The sequence below is a fragment of the Triplophysa rosa genome, linkage group LG16 (assembly GCF_024868665.1).
Source record: "Triplophysa rosa linkage group LG16, Trosa_1v2, whole genome shotgun sequence".
Classification (NCBI taxonomy): Eukaryota; Metazoa; Chordata; class Actinopteri; order Cypriniformes; family Nemacheilidae; genus Triplophysa; species Triplophysa rosa.
Window position 1 is genome coordinate 14,765,893 of NC_079905.1, and position 10,718 is coordinate 14,776,610.

The 10,718-nt window shown below is 40.7% G+C and overlaps 1 protein-coding gene across 1 annotated transcript; it reads left to right on the forward strand.

Moving 5' to 3' along the window:
• Positions 1–457: 457 nt before the first annotated feature.
• On the forward strand, positions 458–2,959 carry arl4ab (ADP-ribosylation factor-like 4ab). Its single transcript, XM_057354662.1, has 2 exons — positions 458–621; positions 1,255–2,959. Exon 2 carries the CDS (start codon positions 1,358–1,360, stop codon positions 1,961–1,963), a length of 606 nt encoding a protein of 201 aa, XP_057210645.1. The 5' UTR covers positions 458–621; positions 1,255–1,357; the 3' UTR covers positions 1,964–2,959.
• The last annotated feature ends 7,759 nt before the right edge of the window (positions 2,960–10,718 follow it).

A 10,718-nucleotide genomic window follows, 5' to 3' on the forward strand; every position in this document is an offset into this window, starting at 1 on the left:
TATTCTGTTATCAGATCTCCGCTGTATGAATGGCAGCGTGCTGTACGTGACAGCCAGGCCCATCAAATCACGATTGATCATTGATAGCAGTGCTAATTGTTTTGACACTCCTATACAACTCCCCTATTTATCCGGGTGTTAGGAAACTATCAAAGCCCAAACTCACTTGACTCAGTGTTTTCTTTCTTTTTATTTACCCTCCGTAACGTAATGTACATATAAAACAATATTTAGAAAACTAGAGAATACAAACGACACTTACGCACTTTTTCTCTATTACCGCGTCTCTCAAACTTCTAACGCCTGAGCGACTTGAACAGGTGGTGGATGCGTTTGTCCAAAGGACGATGGGCTTGACTTCTCACCAATCAGACTCCTAGAGAAAGTGCACGCGCCCAAGGTGACGGACCAATCAGTGCGCGTTCTGCGTTGTGGGCGGAGCTAACTGAGCTAGAATGAACCGGGAGGCGGCTCGCGACAGAGCCAGTGGAACGGACGCTGTTACCGGGTGAGGATCCACTTGTCGGCTCTGCTAACTGAATGGCTGCAATATTTTGGAAATAGTCGTAAACATTGGATTCTACCTACGTGACGTGTATCGCAAAGGTCGCGCTACATGAGGTGAGTGGCGAACGGGATTTTATTTTCATGCACAACGCTTAAAAAATACAAAATGTGTATGTATAGAATAAGTTATTATTATGGATGTAACAGTTACTGAAGCATTCAGTTGTTTTCCTCTAAACGCTGTTAGAATAGATCTCATGTTGAATCACTTGTTGGGGGCAAATGATGAGAGGAATGCATGGCTGTATTTATGAGATGTGCCCCTCCTCAAGCGCTTTTTCTCAGATGGCTATAAAGATCTGCGACAGACTCGTGTTTTCCACATTTAGATAGGCCAAACTATACTTTCTCTTTTTGAACAACCCCTATACACGAATAACACGCCACGAATAGGAGAACGGCAGCTTTTGCGCACTAGGTTTTCTACCGATGCGTTACCGCTTCTGAATCGAAATGAAATCCTGGTGCCCCTGTGGCGCTACATGTGCAAATGGACTTCCTGCTGTTGCATCCCTCATTCACCATCACTGGCACTGAATGACACCAGGCTGCCTTAAATCTGTGTGCTTTCAGAATGACAAAAAGACAACCGCGCTTGCTTCGAATGAACAGTCATGTAAAGGGGAGCTATAAAACTCTGTGTCGTGCTGCTGGTCTCATTGCATCATGTTCTTCATTTGGTTTCAGGTTATAGCAGCATTCTCGAGGGAACGAGAGAAGCCCCGTGAATATTTGCAAGAGAAAACACCTGGTCTCCCGAGTCCCTGCCTTTCATCCTTTCCTGAGCAAGATGGGGAATGGATTATCGGAGCCCCATGCCATCTTTCCCTGTTTGCCGTCGTTTCAAGCCCTGCACATTGTTATTCTCGGGCTGGACTGTGCTGGTAAGACCACCGTGCTGTACCGGCTGCGTTTCAATGAGTTTGTGAACACCGTTCCCACCAAAGGCTTTAACACGGAGAAGATCAAAGTCACTCTTGGTGGAAAAAGCCGGACGGCGACTTTTCATTTCTGGGACGTCGGCGGTCAGGAGAAGCTCCGGCCACTTTGGAGGTCCTACACGCGGTGCGCCGATGGTCTCGTGTTCGTGGTGGACTCGGTAGACGCCGAGCGCATGGAGGAGGCCAAGACAGAGCTGCACAAGATCACAAGGCTCCAGGAGAACCAGGGGGTGCCGGTTTTAGTGGTGGCTAACAAGCAGGACCTTCGCAACGCGCTGCCTCTGTGCGTGGTGGAGCAGATGCTGGCGCTGAATGAGCTCGGCTCTCACACTCCCTGGCACCTCCAACCCGCATGTGCCATCATTGGAGAAGGTCTACAAGAAGGCCTAGAGCGGCTGCATTCCATGATCATCAAGAGGAGAAAGACGATGAGGCACCAGAAGAGAAAAAGATGACTTTATTGATGTATTGTGTGCGGGACGTGATGGTTGCCTCTGTGATGGCTCTGCTGATGCGCTGGGGGCCTGCGTGGCCCTACGCTTCTGGAATTATCATCAGACTGAGTTTTATCAGTCAGGTGGTGCAGGGTAAATACAGTTCAGAGACACGCGATCTGTGTGTCCAGCAGCAAGAGGACAATATTGATTTAACACGTTGGATTGTAGCGGCGATGGGACAACACATGTGGGACGTTTATGTCAACACGGTGTTACGCAATGTCGTTGGGTCTGTGGTACACGGAGCCTATACTTACAAATGAGAAAGACTGGATACTGAGTTAGTCTGTGTGTTACGCATCTACAAGCATCATTTTAAAAACAATGTAAAGTCATGAAATGGGAGGATTGATTACCAAAGCTGCCATGGACGTAAATGTTCTTGAAACTCTCATTGGTTTGATTTCATATTGATGGCCAGTGCTTGTTGTCTTGGTGGTCAGGGGAACAACAATAAGCTTTATGGATCACTTGTTTGGGAATGCACAAATGTTTAAACAGTGTCACAGGGTATCTATACACTCTGACTTTAGTTCAGAAGTGATAATTGTTAAGATTTGTTTAATGTTATGGACGTACCGTCCCTCTTGTTGGCTGATGTGCATTAGGCCTTCTCCTAAACTTACTCCTAAAATATTTTTAAAGAAGATGATTACTGGTGTAACTTTTTGCTGTACCCACATTGTGTACTTCCCTGAACGACAAGAGATGTTTAAATGCACTTTAGCGATTCCCTTTTTCTAATCCATGAACTCGGATCATTCATGTTTTGTAAAGAATTTCATAGAATCATAATACAGAAAAGTAATGTATTGCTTCAAATGGAGCGTTTTTTAATATTCATTGTTCCACATTCAGACGCGTCAACCTGTCACTCCGTGCTTGTGAGTTCAGGGATGTTCATATTTATGTGTCAGAATTTGTACACTTTGAATAAATCCACAGCTACACGAAACACATAAACATGTCGAGTCCTCATTACAACACTTGTGCTTGACGCACTTCTCAACGAAATTATTAAGATTGTGACGTAGTACCAGAGCTCATTGTTACTGACAACATTTATAAGTACATTTGTTTTATCTGATAATGGTTTGACACACTGTACAGATGACTCCGTAGAGGTTGTTCCTTTACTGGGCCATTGAGACGTGCGAAACGGGTGACGTGAACTTTATGCGCCCAATTCTTGGAATGTTTCCAGACAGTGTGTATTTTGTACTTGGGGTGTAGTTTGTTGCCAAACAGCTGTTTAAATGTTAGCAGTAGTACATTAATCCAGTTCATTTGTCTTCATATCGAATGGGAAGACTTAAAATGGATGATTAAGGGTTGCATTTCGTAACTCTGGACTCGACTGTGAATGCCAAAACCAGGTGGACAACATTTGCGCTATTAAGTCTCTCCCTTTAAGGTTTGCTAGGCTTTTATTAAAAAGGGTTGCATAACAAATGGTTAGTAATAGTGTAGCCTACTTCACCCAAAAAAATGAAGTTTATGTTATTATACACGCACACGCACACACACACACACACACACACACACCCCCTAATGTTGTTGGAAAACAGTAGATGTTTGGTAGAATGTTAAAGGCAAAGTTCACCCCAAAATAAAATTGTGTCGTCATGTTTCACTCTCATGTAGTTCAAATCCTGTATGACTCTTCTGTGGAACACAGAAGATATTTTGAGAAATGTCTTGGTGGTTTTGTGTCCATTCAATGGAAGTCAATGGAGGTTAATGTTGTTTGGTTACCGGCGTTCTTCAAAATATCTTCTTTTGTGTTGCCATACTGGTTTGAAATGACATAAGTAAAAAATCATCTGTCATCATTTACTCACCCTCATGTAGTTTCAAATCTGTACTTAAATCTTTGCTCTGTTTAACACAAAAGAAGATAATTTAAAGAATGTTCTGGGACACCATTAACTCCCATAATAGTTTTTCTCTACTAAGTCTATAGTGCCCCAGATCTGTTTGGTTACAAACATTCTTCCCAATATCTTTCCTTGTGCTCGGCAGAACAACAAATTTACTCCGGTGTGGGACAACTCGAGGGTGAGGAAATTATGACAGAATTGTCATTTTTGGGTGTACTATAACTTTAAGTTTCATTGTATTAGATGAAAACATGACAAAAGTTATTTTAAGGGTGAATAGTCCGTTTCATTAAGCACGACTCAAATGATTACACAAGTAGAATTTGTTCTTTTAAATGTGAAGGCATGAACACAATTTGAGATATAATTATTTTTGAGCACAGCTGGTTTATCCTGGACCTCCCACAGGCGTGTATTGTGTTTGGAGAGGATCTGGCACGGCCGGTTCTAGGACAAAAAGCTGTCTCGGAACAATGAGACCTCAACACGGTCAGAGGGGCTTTTGCACAAGCTGACCAATTCAGGGTCCCGTCGCTGGCCCTGTTCATGGCAGCTGGCATGACTACAGACACAGACTAAAACAAACTAAAACAGGTCACATAATGCTGCACCTATAGATCTGAGAGGCCTTCGGGTTTCAAAGAGAACAGAGGGAAGACAGACGTCTAACTGCCTCAAATGATAAAATATGCAAACGTTCATTCTCAGCAGGAGCCACTGCGTGATGCTCCATGGAAGACCTTGTGTTTTGGTGCACATGGAGTTACGAGCACCTCAAAGAGAATTTACAATTTAGCATCTTAAAGCATATAATATTTTGTAGCGCAACAACATCAATGCTCTGAAATACGGCTTGCCCGGCCACGAGGCTTCTGAGAAAGATGTGATCTTGCTGTCTGGCTGCCTGCTTTGATTTGTTTGACAACAGCAATTGTGAATTATACCTGACAACCTCGACTTCACAAACCTACGTGGATGAGCTGAAGAATTTTAATGAACCGGCGTCCTGCTTTTGTCTCTGTGTGAAAGTTCAGAGCACTTGTATTAGTAGTATAAGCTGGTTCTGAGAGGCACCGTGGCATTATGCCCAGCGCCCTGTGGTTTGTTAGACTAAAACATCATTTAAGGAGGTTAAGCTTGCATGCACATGGCTCCTTAACAAAATAAGCCGCGTTTATCAGAATCATGCTAAGGATACGAAGTTAGCCGTTCCCATACTCCCAGTAACTCCCTGACCCTTCCTGTACCCTGTTATGACCCAGTTAGGGCCCCTTTCCTTTTGATCCTGTGATGTAAATACCATGGGATTTGAGGGACCGGTGTTGGCAGAGGGGATCAGAAATCAGAACAGGTTTCCTGTTCGCTACACCCAGAACATGCTGACTTGAAACTTCCTCTGCCAAATGTCCTGCGTGCTACCGCACTATTGCTCGTCATAAAAGAGCCACTTACGGTTGTAAAACTGAAGCTTACCGTCATAAAATGTGCTCCATCATCAGGGTCAGCCATTAGGGTATGTGAAATCATTCTGGAACTTTTATATTTACAGCAGATGTTTACTGTAATTTGGTGTGCTCGTGACTCGAGTCGAGTTTCCAAACAGGCAGCTTACACATTTCTAATGACTGCATGTTGATGAGAAAAATGAGTTGAAATATGAAATCGACATATAAAAAATGTATACAGTACAAAGGCCAGCTTATCGCAGCTCTCCTTCTAAGACCTTGTCTCTCCATATTGTATGACTTTTATTTTTTGACATAATTTATTATTATTAGTCACCCATTATGTTTGTCACTGGGTTTTGGAAATATCTTAAAAAAAATAAAGTCAACTTCAACAACAGTATTTAATCACTTAAAGTGATATAAAAAATTATAATTCTTATTTTTTAATGAAATATTGCAGGGTTTTATAAATAGCTTATCAATGTGGGTCATTTTCTTTTTTAAATTAATGTACACTCATAATCTTCAGTTAAAATCTGAAAATGCACTTTCTTCCTGTCATGACTATCCAATGACGTATGTTAGACGGCTTGGGCGGAGCATCTGTTAACTCCTCCCCTTCAACTGTCAGTCTGCTGCTAGTTCCATTTCAAAATGCAACAGCTGTATTTACACATCCAATCAATTTGCAGTAAAAAACCCAAGTAACGCCCACTAATTTTCTCCTTTGAAATTCCTTTTCACTCGGAAATGCGTCAGAATACAGAAGCAAAAATGATCGCAACTTCCGGTTCACGGGGACTTTAAGAGTACAGAAAAACTGTGAATTTGGACAGCAACGACATGTATTTCCAGTGACTGCTTCTAATCTCTGATTAGGTTTTAACGCAAAATGTTAATTAAAAAAATGCATTAATAAATGAGAAATTATACCATAAGAAAAAAAGAGGAAAAATATGAGCTTCAGAATTTATTAGTATTCGCTTGAATGACTACATGCAACTAACAATATGTTATTCCACGCGGAATTCAGTGGAAGCTAAATATTTCTACTTTCTTGCTTTTGAATTGAGATTTTATTCAAAAAATCTAAAGTATTCTGTTCACTTGAAAAGGAATGGTTCATCCAAACAGGACATTTAAGCCGTCATTTACTCACTCTCATTTCATCTCATGGGCTGCCGTGTGTCTTGTGGCCACAAGAACCAAAGAGATTCTAAGTTGTGATTTGTGAAGCCTGTGTGCAGCCATTTTGTGTGTCCAATGATGTTTACATCCAAACGTGACTAAATAAGCTCAAAATATTCATTGTTTTTACTCCGAAACATATTGTTTCGATTTATAAGACCCATGGAGCCGCGTTGATTACTTGTATGATGTTGTTCCTGTAGCTCAGTTGGTAGCGCATTGCACTAATAATGCAACGGTTATGGGTTTGATTCTACATAAGGATAAAAATGTATACCTTGTAGTGCACTGTAAGTCATTTGGAAGAACGAAAGATAAAGGAAGTCATGTACAGCTAGGAAATGCATTAAATGTCATTTTTGGGTGAACTATTACTCCTATTAACTACTTATTTACTTAGTTAGGCAAAGTTAACAAAAAGTTAGTTATTTGAGCATGCAGCTGTATTAACTGAGCCCTACATGCTTCACAGGCTCTACAAATACAGGTTTGACTATAACAGACATGGTTTGAATAATCAAAAAAACTGCAAATCCACATTTGGTGCTGACCACTTAATTCAGATCGTTCGAAACAGATGTTAATACCAAGTGTAAATGGGGTCAAAGAAATCCTTCAAACAGCTTTTTGTAATCATCACTTTAATTGGTCTCTGTTTTTTTAGATGACAGAGATGTTTGTTAACCTTCAGGTCCTTTGTTGGTTGCCTTTAACTGTCTGTCTCATTCCGAAAGGGAGAGTCGGTCTTGGTTTCTGATTAACATATGTTTGAAGTGCATTTATCTCAGATGTCTGACTGCAGTAGTGAGGTGTGAATGTCTGCGCACAGGATAGAGTGTGGTGTGAACGGGCGGGGTGCAGAACGATAGGCCCGTGAGAGAGGGGATAGCAGAGAAAGATAAGTGCTCTACCACTCCCTGCCTTTCCTGAGAAGTCCAGTGACTCCCGGCACCCTTCAGCACACACGCCGGCCATGACATCACAACTTGAATTAAATCATTAAATTCTCTACAGTTTAATGTTTTTACAATACATTCTTCCTCCAGTAAATTAAATCATGGACGATTTATTTTTATTGCCTTGCTGAACAATTTTGCTCTGAGCATAATTATTCTGAAAAATATGAGGGCAGCCAGTTGTAAAATAATAATAATAATACTAAAATATTGACATTGAGAAATAAAAAATATTTTATTTTATTTATTTATTCATTTAAATGACATCTTTTTATTGTCATTTCTGGTATATTCCTTTAATTGTATTAATAACAAAATTATAGACTTTGCTTTGTCTTGTGTTTCATATGGCACTGTGTGCAGTATACAATCATGTTGATTGACAATTGGTTGAGAGGGTAATTTGCGTCCATAAGGCTTCATTTATAAAAATAAGTGTTTTTAGTATAAACCCAGCAATTGCATGCAGTTATACAGTTATAAGAGTTACATCATGTTTCTCATACTGCACCACCCAACTACCCCCCCATGATTCATGCAAATTCAATTTGCATAAACTTTTCTTTCTCAAAACGTTGTTAATAATATGTACAGTATATACTTGCATACACAAACAAAAACATTTACACAATAAAGTAAGAGTTTACATGATTTGTGTCTCTCTGTCACACACTCAAATATAAACACATACACACTTTTAAATGCTTAAACTAATAAGGAATGTAAAAAAACGAACAAAATAAAATGTCTCTCACATTATGTCACATATTTGACCTTATCTTGACATTTTATTGATCATAAGCTTCTCCAAATAAGGGTCAAAGTATTTAGAGTTCTGTGAGTCCTGATAGTTTTACCAGTTTTTGCATGTACTCTGAGACTTAAAGGTCAGACAGGATGGCAAAAAAATGTTTGTGTGCCGTTTGCATAAGTTTCCTCTTCATTATCCTCTGGGTCTCTATACAGAGCATTGTTTATAAAATACTTTTCGTTTAAACATCTTCATTCTATATTGAACAACAAGTCTAAATTCAAATACACTGTTATATGTGAGCATGCGAGAGAGAGAACAAAACAGAGAAAGGGAGAAATGAAGGATACGGGTGTACGTGAGAATCCCTCAGTGCATCTGACAGTTCAAAGCAGAGCTGAGCTTTAAACAATCTCTGTAGACTTGTGTTAGTATTCAATTTAAAGGTGCTTTTTTAAACTCTCCTTCAAATGAGGTGTGCCGAACTTGACAAACGTCGTTATTAATTTATCCCAGAGCCTGGTGAGGATGAACCTGACCTCTTGAATAAAGCAATACAGTATGTAAAAATCAAGTCAAAACCTTTTCTTCTGAACCACATATCTCACTTTAAAGGTCCAGTGTATGAAATTTAGTGACATCTAGTGGTGAATTTGTGAATTGCAACCAATGGCTTACTCTACCTCTCCCCCTCCCTTTCAAGGCACGACGGTGGCTGACACAGAACTAAGATGTTGTCACGTTTTCACTTCTTTGCTGAAGGAGATAACGTATTTACGAAACGTGCTCTGAGCAGTTTGTCCGTTTAGGCCTACTGTAGAAACAACATGAATTCCATGTAAGGGGACCCACGAGTATGTAGATAGAAATAGCTCATTCTAAGACACATAACGCTTCATTAAGGTCTTTATACACCTCTGAAGACATGGTTATGTATATTATATTGCATTTCTGTCAATAGATCCTCTAAAAATTACGTATTGGATCTTTAACCTCTTAAACTCTGCGGACCTGGTACGTGTGACATCATCAAGATATTATTTTAATTTTTAAAGAATTATTTATATTATAATTTCCATACTTACTTTCTTAAATTATCTTATTTTAGCAAGAACTGTCATTATTTATCCATACCAGAAAATCTGTGTACCCTGTATTTGCTTTAGAAATAAACATGACAAAAAATAGAAACAAAGTCATAAAGCAACATAATGGTCATGATATTTCTCCGGGCTGCATTGTTTAGTGTAAACCGTGTATAAATATAAATCACCCTTTTTGTTTAAAGTTGTATAAATTGTAGTATTTGGAGGGGCACAGGGTTGGAGGGTCCGTGGTGGGTTCAGATGGGTGGAGGAGGATGAGAGGGCAGCAGCACTGAACACAGGAACTAGACTGTTCTGTTTTGTCTAGAAAGCTTTTGTTAACTCAGAGGGTGGAGATGTCCAGGGCTTCCTGTCATGGTCTTGGAGGTCTGTGTAGGGCCAGTGGAGATAAGAGGCTGACTTTTACTCAAACGGGTGGAAGACTTCAGAGTGCCTCATCCATCAAACATTTGCGAATACGATTTGGCTCCAAAATCAACTTTAGTTGAACTCCTCTGGTTGCTGAGCTGAATCGGTGATAGTAAGATAGTTTAGGCCCCATTCAACCAGTTTATGATCAGCTGGAAACCATCTAGCATGTTTCAACATCATACAAACTACCAGCTTAAGCTACATGTTCCACTACAGATCTTCTCTATTATTCATTCAGACATTGAAATAAACACCTCAGCCCCTACGTCACAAAGCCACTCTTGTCTGAGAGCATTTCAATGTCCGTGCTCTCCGTTCATCTGCCCTCGCCGCTTGCGTGTCAACGTTTTCCAAAACGCCTCAAAGCAGCCGCACGGTTCTGCCCAACAACAGCCGTGTCTGGAAATGATTTAACGTTTCAGTTCCCATGCACTTCGCCCGGGAGAGAAACAAACGGTTTGTCAATGCATTAGGCTGAAATGGAGTTATGCAACTGTTGGCACGGCGGTTCGGCTGACCGCTGTGAAAATACACGGTGTGGAGATAACGCTTAAATCTGTGAGTCAGGCAGCTTCATCACAGCCACTGTAAACAAACCAAGAATTTCAGCGCTTCTTTCAACCTCGATGTAGATACAACCTCGAGTCGTGGTGAACCGAGCGACGAGTGATTGACAGCTGTCAAGAACAGGGATGTGTGGAGAGCTGCGTTTGAGCGTGAGAACGGCGTGTGGTGGATGTTTACTTGAGGGAACCGACGCGATTATATGCCCAGCAGGTTAGGGTCCCAGATCGCCGGCTCAATATCGTCTCTGATTGGCACGAGGAAACGAGGCATTGTGAAACCGCAGACCTCAGATAGAATGCAGTAAAATATTCTAGTCTGTTTACACCTGGTGTTAGGATCTGTTTTTGGATGATCTGTAATGGACAGCACTGAATACAGGTGTAAATGGGTTCCAAAATGTTCGGAT